Source organism: Callorhinchus milii, unplaced genomic scaffold, assembly GCF_018977255.1.
Source record: "Callorhinchus milii isolate IMCB2004 unplaced genomic scaffold, IMCB_Cmil_1.0 Scaffold13, whole genome shotgun sequence".
Classification (NCBI taxonomy): domain Eukaryota; kingdom Metazoa; phylum Chordata; class Chondrichthyes; order Chimaeriformes; family Callorhinchidae; genus Callorhinchus; species Callorhinchus milii.
The window spans coordinates 17,562,431-17,583,041 of NW_024704754.1; the positions used below are offsets into that span (position 1 = coordinate 17,562,431).

The window sequence follows — 20,611 nt, forward strand, 5'->3', positions numbered from 1 at the left end:
CCAACCCACCCACCCCCCACCCACCGCCCCCACCACCTCCTCGGCTTCATCCCCCCCCAAGTCAAGCTGTGTGAAAGCTCTTTGAGACGTTCTCTTGACGTGAAAGGCACTGCGCGAAGCTAAATTGAGAAATCGCTGTGGTTTGGTTTCATGCTGTCATTTTTGGAGAGGCCAGAAGAGGTCAGTTTGCTACAAAAAAAGGAAGCATTTGTTGCCAGTCAATACAGTGGTTGGCATTAAATCTTTGATAATAATAATAATCCTTGCATTTGAATACAGCGCCTTATCACGTCGTTGAGACGTCTCAAAGCGCTTCACAGGATACACTGTAAAGTGGAGGTATTTTTAAAGGATTATTACCCCCAGAAGGCCAATCCACTAGCAACCGGGTTCCTAATTATTGCTGGGTAAACAGAAGCGGGTGGAGTAAGGATCAAGGAAACTTGCCGAAGGTTTCGCCCGGCCCAGGAATCGAACCCGGGTCCTCTCGCTTGCGAGGCGAGCTCTCTAACCAATACGCTCTGCGGACTCCACTGTAAGGAAATCGTGGTGAGCGAAATGGCTGCAAATGCAAAGTCACTACACCCTGCAGTTAAAAAAAAATCCCTTGAAAAAATCCCGCGGGCAGCCATGGAGTGCGCGACGAATTTTTTTTGGGGGGCCGGGAATTGTCCGCCAGGAGAGAGAAAAATAAACTCCTTACTCTTTTCGGATTTTTAACGTCCGCCTGAAAGCCATTCAGAGGCTCGAACTTAGTCTGACATCTCTTCTGAAGGACAGAATCTTGATCATGCAATGTTGCCTCTCACACCCCCCCACCTCTGCACCGGAGGGTCAGCCCGTGAGCTCAAAGTCTCCGACACGATCGGTGGGTGTGCTGTCAATGGATTGATAACCCCCCACCCCCACTCCCTCGCTCAGCTTTTGGTGACTAACAACAAGAGCTTCTGTAGAAAGGTGCTGTGTGCGTGCATTTATTCCTTGAACAGCTTTGCCACACACATTCTGGCCCGCTTGCTGTTCTCGCTTTCAGTTGCAGCTCAAAAAACACACGGCTTATCTGCCTTCTTTCCACTTCTATGAAATCACTCGATTGCAAAGGAAACGTTTGCAGGCTCTGGGTTCTGTGCACAACCTAGTCGGACAAGGTGCGGGCGGAATCCATTATTTCGCGCCGACTTGCATTTAAATAGCGGCGCTTCACCCGGATAGCGTCTCGGAGCGCTTTATGGCGGTGTGGTTCGACTCTGAGCCGGAAAGAGAGGAGGGGTGGGGGGGGGTGATCGAAGGCACGGTCAAAGAGACATGCCGCTTCAGTGGTCAGGAACTCACGTTAGTAAAAGACCTTTGGAGTCATGATGATAGTCTTATTTGTTCACACCTTTATTTGCTTTAAGAATCATAAGAATTTTCAGGCGAAAGAAGACCGAGGTCCATCCAGTTCGCCTCCCAGCAGCCTGGCCCTCGCGTGACATGTCGTGTCCCAAACCACCGTATACACCGTACCCCGAGATGTTACTTCCTTACAAGAATCTATCTAATTTGTTCTTGAAAGAATCGACCCTTTTCTGCTTCCACCGTCTCCCTTGGGAGCCCGTACTATACGTTTTACTACATAGAAACAGGAGGAGGCCATTCAGCCCCTCGAGCCTGTTCCGCCATTCTATAAGGTCATGGCTAATCTGCAGCTCAACCCCTTTACCCGCCCTTGCCCCGTATACTACTCGCTCACTGAAGTAGCGTTTCCGCAGATTAGTTCTGAATTTTCCCCCATTGAATAGCAGGCCGTGTCCTCTGGTTCTGCTATTCAGTACAAAGTAATACAGCTTATAATCTATAATAAATTATCCAGTAGTCCCTTTAAGTGATCTAGCCACTACAAAGAGCCAAGGAGACAGATACAGTTGAAGGCTTGCAGACACAGTTGTATGACAAGTATTGTATCCTCGGGGACACCAAAGAAGCCTGTTTCCTGGATGTAAGCGCTGTCGAAATTCACAAACTGAATGTCCTTCTGCAGGTAGAGTTTGTTGGTTTTCTTTAAGCTTCGAACGAAGGTGTACTTAGCGGCTGTACTGGAGGCTTCCCAGGTGCAGAGAGTCTGAAAGTGCATGTCAAGGTGAGGGTTGTCCTGGAGCAAAGAGAAAGACACCAATTGTATCAATAATAATCTTTGCATTCGATGCAACGCCTTATCACATCGTCGCGACGTCTCAAAGCGCTTCTGCCGAGACTGCGCGAGTTCGAAGTGAGCAATCAATTTGTCTGGTGGATTGTTGGCTGGGAAATCCCTTCTCTTCAATCCATAACGCGTGATATTTTTATAGTTCCATCAACTAAAGGAAAAGCGGTATCTTAAACACAATGAATAAAACTAGCCTCATCTTTCCAATGATCTCATTGCGCCTGAGGATTTCTCGATATTACGTCCCTGCACTAAACGTTCGCTAAGAATCAAGTGCAGATTAATTCCAAAAGCCAAGTAAGTGAAGAATATTAATGGAGTATTGATTAAATGCTCCTTTACGTTACTGAAGCCAGGAGCTGATGATCATTGATTCATTTAAATCCACACCGATAATTAATCATGATGGTTCATAGTACTTTTGGAAAGATATTTCAATCCATTGCACTTGATACAGAGCCTTATCACACCGCCAGACAGCTTCGCAGTATTTTTTGCATGGAAGAGTGTCGGACTTTGTGTCTGCAGCCGATGCGCGCATCACAACACAGTGTGAATCCCGTCACGTATTGATTAGAGAGCTCGCCTTGCAAGCGAGGGGACCCGGGTTCGATTCCTGGGCCGAGCGAAACCTTAGGCTACTTTCCTTGCTCCTTACTCCACACTCCTCTGTTTACAAAGCAGTAAGTAGGAACCCGGTTGCTAGTAGATCTTCTGGGGTTAATAAACCCTTCTAAAAAACAATTGGGTCACTCAATCCACGACTGTTTGTGGGGACGGTGCTGTGCCGCGTTTCGCCCACAAAGCACACAGTCGATTCACTTTACAGTATGTCCTGTGAAGCGCTTTGAGACGTCTCGAAGACGTGATAAGGCGCTATGTTAAATGCAAGGATTATTATCTTTTCTGACTATTACAAACAAAAGTGAGTGACCAATTTTATCTGGGGGATTGTTGGCCCTGGAAACTGGGAGAGAGAGCGAGAGAGACCGAGATCATTTCCAATGACTTCAGCTAGAAAGGGTATAACCTGTTAAATGGATGACTTCGGAAAGAAAGGTGACTTTGGTAAAAAAAAATTCTCTCCGACCTCTTTCGAGAGTGGTCAAGTGGTCGGAGGGACAGGGGTGGTAAGGGGGGGGGGATAAAAAAAAAGAGATTAATTAGCGTTTTCTCTGCTATCGAGTGCAATGCATAAGCAAAGCATCTGCTAATTATTTCATCTGAAACAGAGATGGGACGATAAGGTGAGGTTTCAGGGCTGTAGACTGTTGGGTTTTGAATGAGCAATTGAATCCCACTCATTAATTGGAGACATCTGATGCATTCAAAGAAAACTGCATGCAGTAATTGTGATGTCAAGGACTTCTGAGGATATTACCATTGACAATTATTAGAATACATTTCTCCACAATCAGCAGGGTATTTTGTTGCTTAACAGGGCAGCCTATTTTTTTTTCCCTGAGCGGATTTGTGCATTGAACTCAGAGACACGATCAATAATATGTTCAATAAACGTTATAATGCATCAATAACATAACATAATACATCAACTATAATATAATATATCAGTATAATATATTAAGATGTAATATAATATCAATGCTGAGATAGTATGCCAGTGATAAATAATGACAATAATAATTTGGTCACTCAATCCACCGCTGTTTGGGGGACACTGCTGTGTGCAATTGGCTGCCGTGTCTCGCCCACCAAATACACAGTCACTCCACTTCACCGTACATTCGGTGCAGCGCTTCGAGACATCTCAACAACGTGATAAGGTGATAGATCAAAGGATTATTATTATTATTATAACCAATCGGGCGATTTTGTGAATAAGAGTTCAGCGTTTCAGATTAAATACTTCCAGTCTGGAACTGCCTTCCTCACTCCCTTCGTCTCGTTCCCTCCCTTCCCATTTTCAGAAGACCCTTCTTTTCGACGGCGCCTTTGGTCACCTTCCCACCCCCCCCCCACCACCTCCCACTCCCCATGGCTCGGCCCCGGGATCTGTTACTGTAAAGCGCTCTGAGACGCCGTCCGGCTTGGAGGGCGCTATATGAATCCAAGTTGTTGTTGATGTGAGCTGCTGTAAAGTGGAGTGACTGTATCATTTGTCGGTGAAAACAGTGGCCAAGTCATGCACAGAAATGTCCTGCTATGAATTGAGTATCCAATTTTAACAGGGGATTGGGGTTGGGGTGGGGGTGGTGTGGGGGTGGGGGTGGGTGGGGAAGAGGGGGATTGTAGGCCAAGACACCAGGAGAGAGAAACTCCCTTTACTTGATAACAGCTTCTGACCTTAGCTCAGTCAATTCCATCCGCACAGACTACAAAATTCCCTTGACATAGCTTCGAATAAAATCATTGACTCAAAAGCAATTAAGAGACTCCGTAAGCTTTTATTTTTTTCCGACTGATGACATTTGGATGTGCTCGTTTCTCCACAGCCAACCCCCCACCCCCACACTCCCATCACAACCCCGCTGGTACTTGATTCCATCTCATCACTTCGCTCTTGACGTTATTTTAGTTTGTGAGGCTGAACGTGAAAGGATTGCAAACTGCGGTGTCTGTCTATCTGATGCACACATCAAGACTGTAGCAAACACTGACTGCAATTGATGAAATCAACTCCTAATACTTTGAGTTGATGAACACGGTGAGAGGGACACCCAATACAAATGCAATCACCTTCCACCATCCTGACAGTCGCCTTCACAAGTCACACGCCAAACTATACACTGTGTCCCGAGATATTATTTCCCAACAGAAATCTATCTAAATTGTTCTTAAAGGAATTGGCACTTTCTGCTTCAACCGTCGCCCGAGGGAACCTGTTCCATAAATTTACAATTACTATTTGCTCACCAAAGCAGCGTTTCCAACTTGGTCCATCAACATGTCCCAACTGTGTGACCCAGAAAACTAAGAGCTAGGAAGGTCCCAATTGGGTTATAAGGTTGACTTTATAGTTTTCCGTAGAAAGATTAAACTTGACCCCAATCGCAGTAACTTTTAAAAAGAGTTCTGTCAGTCATTTTATATCTGCTGTTGCTCATTAATTTGCGATCACTTTTGATACGGGTTGAGATTAACAACATCTGTGATGCAAATCAAGAGTTTCATTTCACAGCTATTTTCAGCTGAAAGTTGGTCCAACTGCTGATGGGTAGAAAAGTACCTGTCTTGGTCATTAACTGAGAATTGCAAGGAACGCTTTGATGAATAGAGATTCTTTAACAGCAGCTAACGCACAAAAACGAATGCGGATGATCAAAGGAACGTGCGATCTTACTTTCGTTGCATCTCTTCCGTCCACCAATACCAGGTCTTCCAAGTACCAAACCTCCTGCCTTCGGCATTTTTCCCTCAGTCCATTTGCGGGGACTTTCAGATACACAATCATCACCTCCTCATCCCTGGTGACTGATTTGGAGAGAGATGCCACAATAATGAAAAGCAGTTTGTAAAACAATTGCAAAATGCAGTTTTATTCTAAAAATAAAAACACATAATATTAAGCGTGTAAGGAGAAGATTTCTTAGACGAAAAATCCCGTGGCAAATCCTGCGGTTAGAGCTCTCGCCTCGCAAGCGAGAGGACCTGGATTCGATTCCCGGGTGGGGCGAAATGTCCGGCAAGTTTCCTTACTCCACTCGCCTGCTTACCGAGCAGTTAAATAGGAACCCGGTTGCTAGTGGATTGGCAGATCGCTTTCCGGGGGTAATAATCCTTTCCAAAAAAAATAAATAAATGAATAAAAATGGCAATAATGACTCGTTCACTCAATCCACGACTGTTTGTGGGGACGCTGCTGTGCGCAATTGGCTGCCGCATTTCGCCCACAACATACACAGTCAATTCGCTTCACAGTGTTTCCTGCGAAGCGCTTTGAGACGTCTCAAAGACTTGCTGAGACGTCACATCAAATGCAAGGGTTGTTATTAAATGATTATAAAAGATGCTGGCTTATTTTGCTGTATCATCGATTACCTGCGATGCACAGGCAGTGTTCTTCATTCTCTTCGGAAGTCCTCACTTGCATGACGTGAACTAGCTTCTCCCCCTTCGGAGCGAAGACTTTCTCTTGCAACATTGCCTTCCGTACGGATGCCATAGTCGCCGCGAACGAGTGCCTCGACACCCGCCCCGCCCTGCGCTCCACACGTCCACAAGAAGAATTATTTCGCCATTTTCGCCCAGAGTCCGAGCTTAGACGCTGTATTTACTGCAACCTGACAGCTTCTGTGACGGCTTTGCGCGTCGGCTGAAAATCAACAACAGAATAAAATGTAACAGAAACTGGGCTGCGCTATAAAGTGATGGGACCCATTAACGATCCATTAAATCCGGGGCAAACGCAGTCACGAGACTGAGAGACACTCGGTCGCAGGAGGAATCGGTAACCTGAGAGTTTGCATCAATTGTCAGACAGCAACCAGCCACCGGAACCAGCAGGGCTCAAAGCTACAAAGAAATGACTGATGGAAGGCAAAACTACCTTAACCTGATTCCACAGCGCATCATGCACTCAAGAGGCTGCAAACCCCATCTAAATCAATCCCAAGCATTTTTTTTTCAACTCCGAGCACTTAATGCACAGGCACAGTGGAAACTGACGTGATTTAGCAGCGCGTTTTGAGAAAAATACCCTCCACTAGAATTTCCTGGAAATTGGTGCAGGCAGACGAACGATACAATGCCACTACTACGACGACGACTGATCCTTGCATTTGACGTAGCGCCTTATCACGTTGTTGAGACGTCTCAAAGCGCTTCACAGAACATGCGGTAAAGTGGATCGACCGTGTATTTGCGGGCGAAACCCGGCAGCCAATTACGCACAGCAGCGTCCCCACAAACAGTCGTGGATTGGGTGATATTTTTTTCTCTGTGGAAGATTTATTATCCCCGGAAAGCAATCCGTCAATTGACTATCAACCAGGATCCTACTTATTGCTAGGTAAACGGGTTTAAGGTTTGGACCCGCCCGGGAATCGAACCCCAGGCAGATCCAAATCTTGCGAGGCGAGATAGCTGACCACCACGCTACCGGCCTCCACTAATTCACAGATATGTACGCAGCCCTTTAACACAAAACCCTGTAGAAACGGGAAGTGGGAAGGGTGGAGAAGAGACCGAAGAGAGGGAGGAGAGTAATTCGGAGGCACTTTGCGCCAACCAATCTACATCTGAACCGAAATACCATAGTCACCTATACCTGTCATATAGCTCCATTAACAAGACATACCATTCAAGGCGAATGGGGCCAGTTGTATTGGACAACTTTTAAATCTGTTGAAGGACTGGCTCCAGATCTGTTCCATTTTCTTAGCAATTTCAGAGAGTCCAGAATTTGGCAACTTCTTAATTAACAGCCTTACTTTTGAAGCTGTGTTTTTTTCCCCACCTGAAAGTTTCTTTCAACACCCATTTTTCCGGAGCTGAAATAACGGGCATAAGGTGTCAGAAAGCTTCCCAGAGACGGGTTCGGAGGCCAAGCAATTGTCGGGCAGGAGAGGAGAAATTTAGGCGCGGTCAAAGAGAGACTTAGATCGGTCTTTAAAGGCAGGATTTAAAGACAGATAGAGAGGGGGGGGGGGGGGGTAGGCATTAAGCTGTTTAAAATGCACTTAGAGAAATCCCCAAAAGACTTCACTGTCTCTTGAGCTGTTCAAGAACTTGGCAGCTCACCCAAGAGTTTTGCTGGTTTCTTTTCGTCCTCAATAATTTAGCATTTAGTTTAAATAACAAAACAGTCTTCAAAGGTGGGGGGGGGGCGGGGGGGAGCAGGCTAACATCTGCTAGCCGACCGGATGAGCTCAACTTTGAATTCTTTGGAAGCACACGTTCCTGAGAAAACATTGCCAAACAGATTGCAGCAGCAAAGAGATATTATACGCCTTGTGTTAATTACACACATGGACTCATTGGGGCCTTTTCCAAACTAGGCGAATGGTCTAAGGTATTTATTTACGAACTGACTTTTTGTCGAGTGGTTAAGGCACGCGAAGGGGCCCTTTCTTTGTGAAGAATTTTACTTGCCCCCTCCGCGCGCACAAACACACACGCACACGCCCTCCCTCTCGAAACTGGTGTCACTAACTCCGCAGCCAGGTGGACACTTATACAGCAATCTGCCCTTGTCCCGTTTCCAGTTCATGAGGTATCTGGAGAAGACAGGTTTGCAGGGTTATGGGGAGAAAGCTGGTGAGTGGGGTTAATAAAAGTCAGTTGCTCTGTCAAAGAGCGGGCACACACTCGATGGGCCGAATGGCCTCCTTCTGTGCCGTAACATCCTATGATTTTATGATCTATGATTCTATGAGCCCTTCAATCAGTGAATGAATGTCGGCCGAAAACGTACTAACCATTTACTTTAAGTTCGTCAACAGCATTCTGCAAACCACACAGATTCCACTCACTCAGCAAAGTTAGATGTAATTGACATTAACTCTTGCCATTTCAAAGCCACACACTTAATTAACTGTTTCCAAAGGTAAAGGATTTCTTTAAACCACATTAACCCTGAAACAAATAACCGAGACTCTCAACGACGTGATAACGTGCTATATCAAACACAAGGATTATTATTATTAATTGAAGTCTATGCAGCATGTTTTAGGTCGGGAGGACGTCTCAAAGGGCTTCAACACAGCTGACTGGGAACCGCTGAAATAAAGTAGAATTATTGGCACGTAAAGCCTCAAAGCGCTTTGGGGAGACGATAGAGATAGAAAGGAGATTAATAATAATCCTCTCATTTGATATATTGTCTTATCATGTCTTTGAGATGTCTCAAACGTTTCACAGAATATATTGTGAAGTGAATTGACTGAACGCTGCTGTGCACATTTGGCTGCGGCATTTCGCCCACAAATGTACGGTCAATTCACATTACAGTCTGTTCTGTGAAGCGCTTTGAGACGTCGAGAAAACGTGAAAAGCGCTATATCAAATACAAGGATTATTATTATTATTATATTATATTTTATGGGCGAAATGTGACAGCCAATTGTGAACAGCAGTGTCCCACAAACAGATTGATTGAGAATTTTTTTTTCTTGGAGAGATTATTATCCCCGGATACGCCAAACAACTAAAAACCGGGTCCCCGCTTACTGCGAGGTAAACAGAGGCGTGTGGAGTAAGAAAAATTGGATAAGGTTTCGCCCTGTCCGGGAATCAAACCCAGGTCTTCTCAATTGTTAGGCGATGCTTTAAGCTCTACACTCCGGGACTTCACAAGTCAACGGTTTGGGTTAAAACAGGTAGTCAATGGGGATTTTTCTTTTAAAAGGATCTTGAAAGCTTAAGAGTCGAGGCGTTTTAGGAGAGAATTCATTTCTCTGATCTAACTCATCTGAGAATCAATATTCTTTACAACCCCTTTATTAATCTCTACGGATCGAATGGCTTCACAATGCTTTTGCTCAGAACCTGAGGCTGAATTTGACTGACCCACAATTTTGGGGGTTATCCAAATCCTACACAAACGCCTGTTAAAAGGTTAATCTAAACCTTTCACATCGTCACCTCCAAGTGCTTCACAGGATTTACTGTAAAGTGTAGTGAGTGTGGCTTTCGTGGGCTCTTTCCCCATTCCCTGGAATTATTTCACTGCTCAGGTGTTTATCCAGTTCCCTTTAGAATGATTGTATTGCTACAGCCTCAATAATAATAATAATCCTGGCATTTGATATAGCGCCTTATCATGTCTTCGAGATGTCTCAAAGCGCTTCACAGGAAATACTATGTATTTTGTGGGCGAAACACGGCAGCCAATCGCCCACAGCAGTCTCAAGTGCCCAATTATCAATTGCCAACTGTGGCAATGAATTCCACGCCCCACTTTTCCGTGAGCGAAGAAATTCCTTGCAAACCTCTCCCCCTTTGATCCCTCCACTGACGGCCCTGACCCCCTGCCCTCTCATTACCCCAGGAGACCTATTAACACAAGTAAACCCTGAGCACAAACATTGCTCGTTCGGGAAATCCAGGACTCTTTCATTCTCAGCTCTTTAGTCCAGAATTCCAAGGAGCAAGCTGTGTCAACAGGTCTGCTTTTGGACGAGACGTGCCACATTGAGCACAGTTTGTCTGAAACCTCTGTACTTTACAACACGTGTGAAGCTCACATTTGGGATCGTGAACGGCAACTAACTGCCTGCGTTCGTTTGGTTATTTGGTTATCCGTTTCGCATCTTGAAGACGTTATAAGGCACCATATCAAATGCAAGGATTATTATTATTATTATGCCTGTTTGTGGGACATTGCTTGCTGCGGGCGTGTGTCTGTGTGATTGCGTACCTGCAAAATTCACAGTCACTACACTCTCCAGTCAAATCCTGCCAAGCGCTTTGAGACATTTTGATGACCATGATAGGTTTATTTTTAACAGATTCCGGTTCATTTTTAAACAGATCAACTGCCTCCGTAACTATGTTCGCTCAAATCCTGATGAATCTCGCTCCTTTAAGCGCTATCTTTGGCAATCAAAGGCACTTTGCAAATAAATGCAAGTTCTTCTGCTTGTCGTGTCAATGGCCACTTTGGGAGGCCTCAGTCACTGCCTTTTCTTGGCTGTTCTGGTCCCGATCTGTACAGCTGGTTCCCATTTCTCTGCCGGGATCGATCGGGGGAATCAGGCTCTGCTTTTGCTGTTGGAAACGTGTCAACATAGTAATCTCCTGACATCTTTTTCCTGAACGTTGTATTTAAAAATGTGCAAAACTTTCCACGGCGTTATTTTTTTCAAACCATCACAGTTGGGGTAAGGTACGGGTCGAAAGGCATTGCCCTGACACCTGCAGAGTGTGCCAAGCCGTGCACAGTTACTACACTTGACAGCTATTTGCCCGCGGGTGCTTGGGAGCCGTTAGTGCATTGTAGGCGCCATACAGAATGCATGAAACTCCTGATAAGTCATCACCCCCGAGGGAAAGGAGCTCTGCAACTAGTTACCTGCTGTGGCGAGTTAGGCGTAGGTATCAGGAGTTTACTGTATTTATTAATTTTTGTTCTACTGTTTGTGTTCTCACGGCCTTCAGCATCTCTGCCTCCGCCTTTGGAACTCTATCCCACTTTCCCATCGCCTCCCTCACTCCCTCCTTCAAGGCACAACTAAAGACCCTCCTCTTCGACCTCACCTTCAGTCACCCTCCAACCCCCCCCCCCCTCCCTGTCCTCCTGATCCCAAACCCCTTCCTACTCAGGTCCAAATCCCTGGCTGACAGCGCCTCAGGACGTCCTCCGGCCATGAAAGGCGCCGTGTAAATGTCATTTTTTTTTTGTCGTTCTCCTCCCCGCTTGATTCTTCCAGGGTAGGAAAACGTGCCATTAAGCCAGACTCCCCAAGTAATTGATTTTCTCGTTTTATTGATTGGTTCTAGCACAGTGAAACAATCCACAAATCCATTCATCTTGCTCCATCCAAACAATTTTCTTTGTTCTGGGGGGAGGGGGGGGGGGGGGAAACAGAAAAAAAAGACAATAAAATTAAGACTTTTTGAAACCCGTTTAACAAAATGCTCAACGTAAAGTCTCACCCCCATCCTGACGTGGCGTTTCGAGTCCGTAAAGATGCCAATTAGGGTGAAATGCCCGTGAGATAAAAATGGGCTCCACGCCTGCTTCTGGGCGCATAACACCAAAGGTGACGAGGCAAGGGAACTGAGACGGTATCGCCGAGGACTCGCGTGTTCGGATTGGCCCGACTCCGTCACGCGAAGCTTCTGGACTGGCGTCGGGCGAAAGGCTTCAGAGAGGGAATTACACAAGGGGAGGTCCGTCAATCTGCCCATCAAACGCTACAACAGTTAAACTACAAGAGGGTTAGGAAGATCACACGTGCAAAAGGCACGGAGATTGATTGACCATCGTAAGGCACATCAAAGCGGTGTGTTTTTTCTCCGCCCTTTTCCGCCTCCAAATTCTCGACCCCCGCCCCATCCCCACCCCCGCCCTCTCGAGGTCTGAAATTCCACCCAGTCCTAACCTGCAAGACTCAAGAGTTGGATGAAACGTTCTCAATTTCCGTTTCCATCCGCAGGCCGTGTGTTTTTTGTCCATCAAAAGAGAATTCAGACGGGATTGAGGAAATTTCCCGTGATTCTGGTTGATTGTCAATCTTAAGACCAAAAAAAAGGATCTTGCAGGCTAAGACGAGGTGGAATTTCGGGGGCCTCTCAAGGCACTGGCTTGTACTTGAGATATGATTCCCATTGAACTGACTGCCATCCTGCATCTCGCTGAGAGCAACGAGGAAAGACTGGATAAGATAAACATAGACTCAGAGGGCACTTTACACAGTTCCGTGAGGGATCGGGTAAATCAACCGGGACTCGTGGTTTCAGGTCAATAAGGTTACAGGAGAAGAGAGCATGAGTTTGGGGGATAGGAAGGGTAAATTCAGGACAGACACCAGGAAGCATGGCAAAATAATATTGCTACATAGAGAGCCATCAACAGCTGGAATGGGTCATCACCAGGAAGGGAGGTTGTTGATGGACTGACATGTTTGGGACCCAGCTCAATGGAAGGATGATGGGATCACAGGAGCCTCCAAAGGGACCTTCTTCATCCATAACTTTCTTTGGTTTTTTTTAATATATATATATATATATATAAAAATGGCTTGTAGACAAAGTTAGGAATGGTGGGATTTGGACAGCGATTCTCACCATCACAAACAAACTAAAACCGGGACCGTTCTGGGGAAAGTTACGATGCATTTGAGTCTCCTCATCACTTAGCGGACGAGCGCAAGAAAAAAAAACACACATCCGATCTGTTGAAATATTAAAGGGCTTGCAAGCCATAAAGGCCTTCCGGCTTAGACTCTTTGTCTTTTACGGGAATGAATGACATGGAATGTCTGATTCTTAGCGCTCGACAGAAGCAGAACTCCCTTGATTTCCATTAGGTTTGTGATGTTCTTTGATGTTTAACCTGACAGGCCACAGTGGGACAGTAATCATACACATGCACCCGCACTTACACACACACACACACACACACACACACCGCTCAACTTAGGCGCTTCTCCCACTTGCCTTCCTGGCTGTCTCACAGAGAAATTGGGGCCTAATTAAAAAAAAAACACAATCTGGGTATCATTACTGAACTCTCAGCGAGTTTAATTTATGGCAACTAAATTCTGCTGCAGTTTTCGATTAAAAAACAGCTCTCTTTTGCTTCGCATCTGGGGATGTTTGGCTATGTTTTCAGGCTGCCCGGGGTCTGACGGAGAGAGAGAAAGAGCAAGAGACAGAGAGAAAGAACATGGTGAAGCCNTTTTTTTTGTGCAACAAGGAGATCCAATGTACAACGGTGATAGGCTTCCCCCAGAAGTATACCAGACGTACTTTTCCCACAAAATTATCTGCGCGCACACGCATGCAAACGTACATGTATACATACACACCCGCTCACATACATACATACACATGCACACATACATATCAACGCACAAAGGACATACCTACCTAGACATATGTACAAATGCACACGTATATCAACATTCATATTCACATCCAGACAAACACAGACATCCATCAAACAAGCAAACACGCACGCATACCAACACGCACACACATGCACACACTGACACGCATCCATTCAAAGTTTGGGGTTTTGTCCTCACGTCTAAGTCATTGAGACGGAAAGAATGAAGCAAGTTCCCCCCCCCTCCCCACACTCCAAATACTCAGGGCTGCCATTTCTCTCGAGCACACAAACCAAATGTTCCAATTGTTCTTACGGAAAGACCGTTGTTTGGGTATAAGGTGATATAAAGAGGGACTGGTTCAATGAGATTATCCAGGGATATCGTATCGGAGAGGGCGCGGGTGGGAACAGTGAACAGTAGATCAAGGATTTCACAATGCTCAAAGCAAACGAGATGAGATGAATTGTTCTGTCGGATGATCCTGGGAAGAGACGGGGAGTAAAGCAGGAATAACGTGGAGGAAGGCGAAGGCTCAATCAATCAACTTCTGTCAACCCACACCGCCTCTTGAACTCCTGCCCTCGCTCGTGAATCCACTTGTTAGCGACTGGGGGAGAGACAAAGGCAAGAGTCAGCCAGGTGACAAGAGTCTCACCTTGATACAGTACAATAATAATGATAAATAACAAGTCTTGCATTTGACACAGCACCTTATCATGACTTCGAGACGTCTCAAAGCACTTTAGTGAATGGACTGTATATTTTGTGGGAGAAACACGGCAGCCAATTGCGCACAGCAGTGTCCCCACAAACAGTCGTGGTTTGAAGTGACCAATTATTATTTATTATCATTCATCTTTTTGAAGGAATTATTACCCCCGGAAAAGTGATCCGCCAATCGACTAACAACCGGGTTCCTACTTCCTGCTGGGTAAACAGAGGTGTGTGGAGAAAGGAAACTTGCCCAACGGGAATGGAACCCAGGTCCTCTCGCTTGCGAGGCGAGCCCTCTAACCAGTGACTTACAGGACTCCAAGCTACAGAACGTTAACATTCTCACGAAATGCAATTGAAACGCGCCCTCAGCACATACAGAGAGCACTCAATGTATTAATTAAACTAATTACTGACCAGTTCCTTTGTTTTTGCAACCGCCGTTTTGATTAAAGTTGCAAATTCCCCCTGCGCCCCCGCCCCCCCCCCCCCCCCCCCGCACAGTCTCCATCTTCGGTCGCTTCCCCTGCAGCCCACCCACTTCCGCGCCCCCACCCCCCGCCCAAACCGAACAAAGGATTGGTTGCAAACAGGAGTAAATGCTATGACGGAGATTCTTACCCCATTTGCTTCCCACTAATACTGGACATGCTGCGTGCCTTGTCCTGTAATCACCTTCCCCACTCCTTAAGAGGTTGTACCAGAATACTGCCGTACCCTGTAGACACAAAGACATCACACCCCTTACATCAACAACTTGCAGGATAGCATTGCAGAGCCGGGGTGGGGGCGGGGGTGAGGTCAAGATAGGCACTGGTTGAAGAGAAGGAAGGGCAAGGAAGAGGGATAGAGGAAGAGTGTTCCAGTGTTTCAGGGCGTAGTGGCTGAAAGTGCATCACATCGCATCCCTCCGCCATGAAGTGCAAACCACCAAACAGATTTTGTTGGGGGTCAAGCCGGGTGTCGGACACGTAGGGAGGGGGTGGGTGGGGGGGAACCCATCACCGTGTTGCTTAAGAGTCTCCAAACCCAAACTGAGAATTCCAGGTCTCCACATGGAAATCTCTCCAGAAATCGATGGTTGGGACGGAACACGTACTCCCCTCACTCTAGTCAGTAAGAAAAAAAAACACACACGGTTACCTTTTTGGGATATACAGCAGCACCGAAGTCAGGAAATACTGTAGCTCCACCTGCTTGCACATCGCTCATCTGTTGTAAAGCAATTGCAAACACCTTGACGTCAGTACAGAGTCAGACTGGCTGCCTCGACTCCTTTCATGTTATAAATGAACCACAGGTGGATCCAAGGGGGATCCCAGCACAAATCCGCTACCACGTTAAACATCAACAGCTGACGATCGAGAAGCACGGACACCTGGCGTGAGATGGGGGGGGGGTTTGGTGACTCAGAGGTCGGACAGGCCACAAGCTCAGGATTACCTCAGTCTCAGCCACACAGCCCACTGAGACTGAACTAATCCTGAGCTCCTGAACTGCGACTAACTACTCTAATCCTAATCTCCTTGTGTTTCTCCTTTTATATTGTCAATCTTGCAATGTGCAACCAATTCCCTACATCTAATCAGACACAGGACAGGAATCCAGAACTCTCTCCCCCTCTCCAAAAGGCTGTGGATTACGGCTGGATCCATTAAAATTTTCTAGACTGAGGTGGAGAGATGTCTGTCAGGTCAGGGTATGAAGGGATATGGGGCAAAGGCGGGTAATTGGAGTTGAGGTACAGATCAGCCGTGATCTAATAGAATGAAATGAACCAGGTGAAACGATCACTGGGTCTTCAGAGTCGAAGCGGCACTCAACCGGAGAGCTTAGTACATCGAGCACGAAGCCACGAGAGGAACAGACAGGCGTGAAGAGAGACAACACCTGGACACAGCAGACATCACACAAGCCAGCAGAAGGTTAACCCTGAACGAGCGCAACTGCTGCTCTGAAAATGCAGGAAAGAGCCTTGAATCATGACAACCCCTTGCGACGAGCTCCCCTTCACCCAATTGTTCCTGATCATCTTCGTGATTAAATCTAATCGTTTCGCCCACAAAATACACAGTCACTCCACTTTACAGTACGTATTCCGTGAAGCACTCGGTGATGTGATAAGGCACTATGTCAAATGCAAGGATTATTAATCAAGGCTCTCTTCATCAAGTACCAATTTGCAGCAAGTTTCTTGCGTGTGCGCGCGTGAGTGTTTTTTTTCAAGAAGCTCTCGATCTTATTTACGGACTGTAAACCACTCCTTTTTTTTTCCAGATTTGCAACGACAACAACAAAATGACATTTGTTTAGTGCCTTTCACATCGAGAAGGACGTCCCAAGGCACTGGACAATCAGTGTTTCGCGGGGAAAGGAAAAAGGGGAAAAAATTTTCGTTCATTTCTTTGTGAAAATAAAAAGGAACGCTTCGCAAGCCTCGGGAGGAAGTGAGCACAGACACGTTTGAGAAGCCTTTACGGATCTCTGGAGTTGCGAAATTGTCGGCCGTATTTCTATTTTTGATAAGAGAAGATAAGAGAGAAAGTGTTTCCTCCGGTGGGGTGGGTCGGTAGCCAGAGGACACAAATTTAAGATAATTGGCAAAAGAACCAGAGGGGAGACGAAGAGATTTATTTATTTATTTTTATTTTTTATTTTTTTTTACCCGGAGAGTTGTTACGATCATTGCCCGAAAGGTTGGTGGAAGCGGATTCGAAAGGGAATTGGATGGGTGCTTGAAAAGGAAAAAAATGTGCGGGGCTGTGGGATAAGAGCGGGGTGGGGGTGGGGGGGTGCGGAGGGGGACTGGTTGGTTAGCTCTTCCAAAGAGCCGGCAACGGGCAAGATGGGCCGAATGGCCTCCTTCTGTGCTGTAAGGCTCTACGTCACTGTAAACATTCAGGACGTGAGAAATGACTACAGCTGGGGCCGATAAAACAGTCTTTATCTCGCAAGGTAGCAGAAACTGCAGCAAAGGCATAATAGACCTAGGTTTCGAAAGCTTGTGGGAGGAGAAGGGAGCTCACTGAAAGATAAATGTCAGCTGGCATCTGAGAACGGTAGGCGTGCATCTGTCTGACTCTTAAGTCATTTGCACACCGTCTTTTCCCATCCGGATTATTTCTGCCACCCCCACCCGCTTCCCTCCCTCCCTCCTTCCTTTCACACGTATCCTTTCACCAGAACCACCATTAATCAATAATGATTGTGTGCACGTGTGGGAGAGGGCAAAGAAGTGCGCATTAGATCGTATGTCGACACCCACTTTGCTCTTGGCTCAGCGAGTAGATGGCGCTATCGCCTTCCGGCCAGAAGATTGCGGGTTCAAGCCCCCATTTTGAACGAACATGGCTAGGCTGGCGCTCCAGTGTAGGATTGTGGGATCGCTGCACTGTCAGAGAGGTACTCTTGCGGTTGAGATGATAAACCAGTCGCCCCTGACACTATCTGAAAAGAGAAGGAAACTTCTCCCAGTGTCCTGTTCCACCAACCTTCCAGTTAATTCATCTCCTTTGGCTGTTTGCAGGACCTTAGTGTGTCCACGTTAACCTCCAAATATCCGGTCACTACATCCAACCGCAAGTACTTGTAGAACCACGTTATTAGTATATAATAATAATAACCCTCGCGTTTGATAGAGCACCATATCACGCTGTTGAGAATTATTGAGCTATATCCATCAAGAATTATTATTGACATCTCACTCAGGAAAGTTCGGATCGCTGCTGCTAGATGGCACTCAGGACACGGTAAATGAGCACGTTCTGTTGTCAATTGGGATAGTGTGGCCATTTCTTCCCCCAAGATCAGGAGATAAAGTGTGTTGTGTTGTGTGGGATGGAAAGGACGAGCCTGGAAGAGACTGAATTGGTAGAGGAAAGGGTCAGGCTGCAAAGGGATTTGAGGTTTGTTATAAGGACCTTAAAATCTTTTGGGTATTTTATTATTATAATAATAATAATCATCATCATCCTTGCATTTGTTACAGGGCTTTATTGAGACATCTCAGAGCTCGTCACAGAATATACTGCAAAGTGAATGGAATGCACATTTTGTGGGTGAAACACGGCAGCTAATTACGCACAGCGGTGTCCCACAAGCAGTCGCGGAATGAGTGACCAAATATTATTATTATTTTTTTGACGGGATCATTACCCCCGGAAGAATGATCTGCCAGTCGACTAACAACCGAGTGCCTACTTGCTGCTAGGAAAACAGAGGCGCGTGGAGTGAGGGAACTTGCCTAACGTCTCGCCTTGTCCGAGAATGGAACTCGGGTCCTCTCGCCTGCGAGGCGAGTGGTTTAACCAATACACTGCAGGACTCCACCCTGGCACATGTACTTACGTAGATTAAAAAAGTAGCAAGCCGATTCCCGGTGCCTAATTCTCTGAAAGCATCGGGTTCCTCTTTCTATAAAACGAAATGAGAATGAATAGACAAACAGAGAGAGAGAGAGCGACACACACCATTACTTACATAGATCAGAAAGGTAGCTAGTCTGTTCCCATCCGTCTGAAGAACGCTGTCAAAAGGACGCTGCAACAGATTTTGTTTAGAAAGCAATTTATCGCAGATGAATTTCATTCCGGTTAGTGTTTTAAACCCCTCCTCCACCCACACCTCCACTAACACTATCGACCCATTTCCCCTTTCCCTCAGGGAGAAGGTGGAAGCAGATAATGTCAATTCAGTCAAATGCAATTAGATTTCTCTTAGAAAATAATATTTGGGGAATACAATATACGAGTAATTTGAGACACGACGTACAGTGAGTGTGATATGTTTGGAAGGACTAGACAACTTTGATCTAAGGTTCCTGAAGCTTTCCACTGTGTCGGTAGATGAATCCATACTAAATTAATTGCCATCAACATCTCCATTGATGTAGCTTGTGACTACCAAGGGTGGGAGAAGGCAAATGAGATGGACATTGGCCTTTTAGGATTTTGCACCTCGTGAATCGTGCCAGAGGGCAAACAGGTCCTGAAATTTAACCCAGCGAGATCTGAATACCAGAGGGAATTGTCTGAAAGATTCCCAGAGAGTTTAATGTTATAAAGTAAACAAAAAGTCTTGTTATTCAGAGGAGAGCTCTCAGCTCAATCAACGTTTCCCTTGCAATTCACCCCCTAATGGGTTTCGCTGTGTGTAAACACAGCCCAGTTGTGTTTACACACATCTATCTGTGGAAAAAGTGGGCGAGATTGGCTTATATGCCCAAGCCCTTCACTTAAGATCTTTTTAGAGTTAATTATTAATTACATCCGACTTCCTAATCGAACATTTGAGGCACTGTTTTAAATATATATATATATATATACATATATATAAATAAAAGTTGTCAGCAGCCACCACTACTTACTCGAGAGAAATCAAAATGTGGCTCATATTGTCCTCCAACCCCGTAGTTCGCTACCTGTGGGGAAGAAACAGTCTGGTGAGTACCGTCACAGCTGAGGCTTACTGACCGTTCACCTACCCTTAATGATAATAATAATAATCCTTGCATCTGCTGGATGTTTCAAAGCGCTTCGCAGAATATACTGTAAAGCGATTGACTGCTTATTTTGTGAGCGAAATCTAGCTGCCAATCGCACACAGCGGTGTCCCACAAACAGTCATGGATCGAGCGACCAAATTATGACTTATTACCCAAAAAAAGATTATTATTTATTACCCCCGGAAAAGCGATCCGCCAATCAACTCACAACCAGGTTTCTTACTTACAACTGGTCAAACAGAGGCGTGTGGAATGAGGAAACTTGTCTAAGGTCTCGCTCCTCCCGGGAATCGAACCCAGGTCCGCTCGCTTGCGAGGCGAGCTCGCCAACCGCTGAGCTTACAGACCTCTGGAAGCAGCCTGGACTGCGAGCTATAAGCCCCCGATGCGGGGCTCGAACCCACAAGCTTGTGACTGACCGAGACGGAGTGATCGAGCCGGGTAAGATTACCTGGAGTAACTCCGCTGTTTCGACGTCTAAGCCGGTGATGTCCGCTATCCTCTGGTTGATTCGGACTATGACAGGATCCTCAGCGTCGTCCAGCCAAGCGCTTTGGGTCATAGAGAGACGGGACAGAGAGGAGGAGGAGGAGGGGGAAAAAAAAACACAACACAACGACTCTGAGAGGAGCTGTGCCCGGGAGCTGAGCCGAGCCGAGCCCTCGAAGCTGAGAAAGGAACAGATAATCATTCGACCCCAACCCTCCCGCGGGGGGGAAGGCATGCTGGTAATAGCAACAGTGCATGCCCAGC

The 20,611-nt window shown here is 46.2% G+C and overlaps 2 protein-coding genes across 9 annotated transcripts in view; both read right to left on the bottom strand.

The window, feature by feature from the left end:
- Nucleotides 1-1,359: 1,359 nt before the first annotated feature.
- On the bottom strand, nucleotides 1,360-6,913 carry exoc1l (exocyst complex component 1 like). The gene is made up of 3 exons (XM_007901976.2): nucleotides 6,185-6,913; nucleotides 5,487-5,617; nucleotides 1,360-2,131 (listed from the first exon to the last, which is right to left on the bottom strand). Exons 1-3 carry the CDS (start codon nucleotides 6,306-6,308, stop codon nucleotides 1,877-1,879), a joined length of 510 nt encoding a protein of 169 aa, XP_007900167.1. The 5' UTR covers nucleotides 6,309-6,913; the 3' UTR covers nucleotides 1,360-1,876.
- Nucleotides 6,914-13,047: 6,134 nt separating this feature from the next.
- p4ha2 (procollagen-proline, 2-oxoglutarate 4-dioxygenase (proline 4-hydroxylase), alpha polypeptide 2) overlaps nucleotides 13,048-20,611 on the bottom strand; it is a 31,033-nt gene continuing 23,469 nt past the window's right edge. For 5 of the 8 annotated variants that reach the window (XM_042339871.1, XM_042339872.1, XM_042339873.1 and 2 more), the window contains exons 10-15: nucleotides 20,310-20,409; nucleotides 19,721-19,774; nucleotides 18,703-18,768; nucleotides 15,499-15,567; nucleotides 14,977-15,073; nucleotides 13,048-14,248 (exon numbers count right to left, since the gene is read on the bottom strand). In XM_042339871.1, coding sequence (XP_042195805.1) covers nucleotides 14,178-14,248; nucleotides 14,977-15,073; nucleotides 15,499-15,567; nucleotides 18,703-18,768; nucleotides 19,721-19,774; nucleotides 20,310-20,409 — 457 coding nt within the window. In that variant the 3' untranslated portion in view covers nucleotides 13,048-14,177. Of the gene's footprint in view, nucleotides 14,249-14,976; nucleotides 15,074-15,498; nucleotides 15,568-17,188; nucleotides 17,803-18,702; nucleotides 18,769-18,834; nucleotides 18,895-19,720; nucleotides 19,775-20,309; nucleotides 20,410-20,611 lie in introns of those variants that run through there. The other 3 variants (XM_042339879.1, XM_042339877.1, XM_042339878.1) reach the window with 3 other exon arrangements.

Excerpts from the sequence above, each read along its gene's own strand:
- exoc1l (XM_007901976.2), bottom strand. The coding sequence starts at position 6,308 with ATGGCATCCGTACGGAAGGCAATGTTGCAAGAGAAAGTCTTCGCTCCG. Across the intron at positions 5,618-6,184 it reads ACACTGCCTGTGCATCGCAG|TCACCAGGGATGAGGAGGTG; the intron begins GTAATCGATGAT and ends TCTCCAAATCAG. Across the intron at positions 2,132-5,486 it reads ACGGAAGAGATGCAACGAAA|GACAACCCTCACCTTGACAT; the intron begins GTAAGATCGCAC and ends TCTTTGCTCCAG.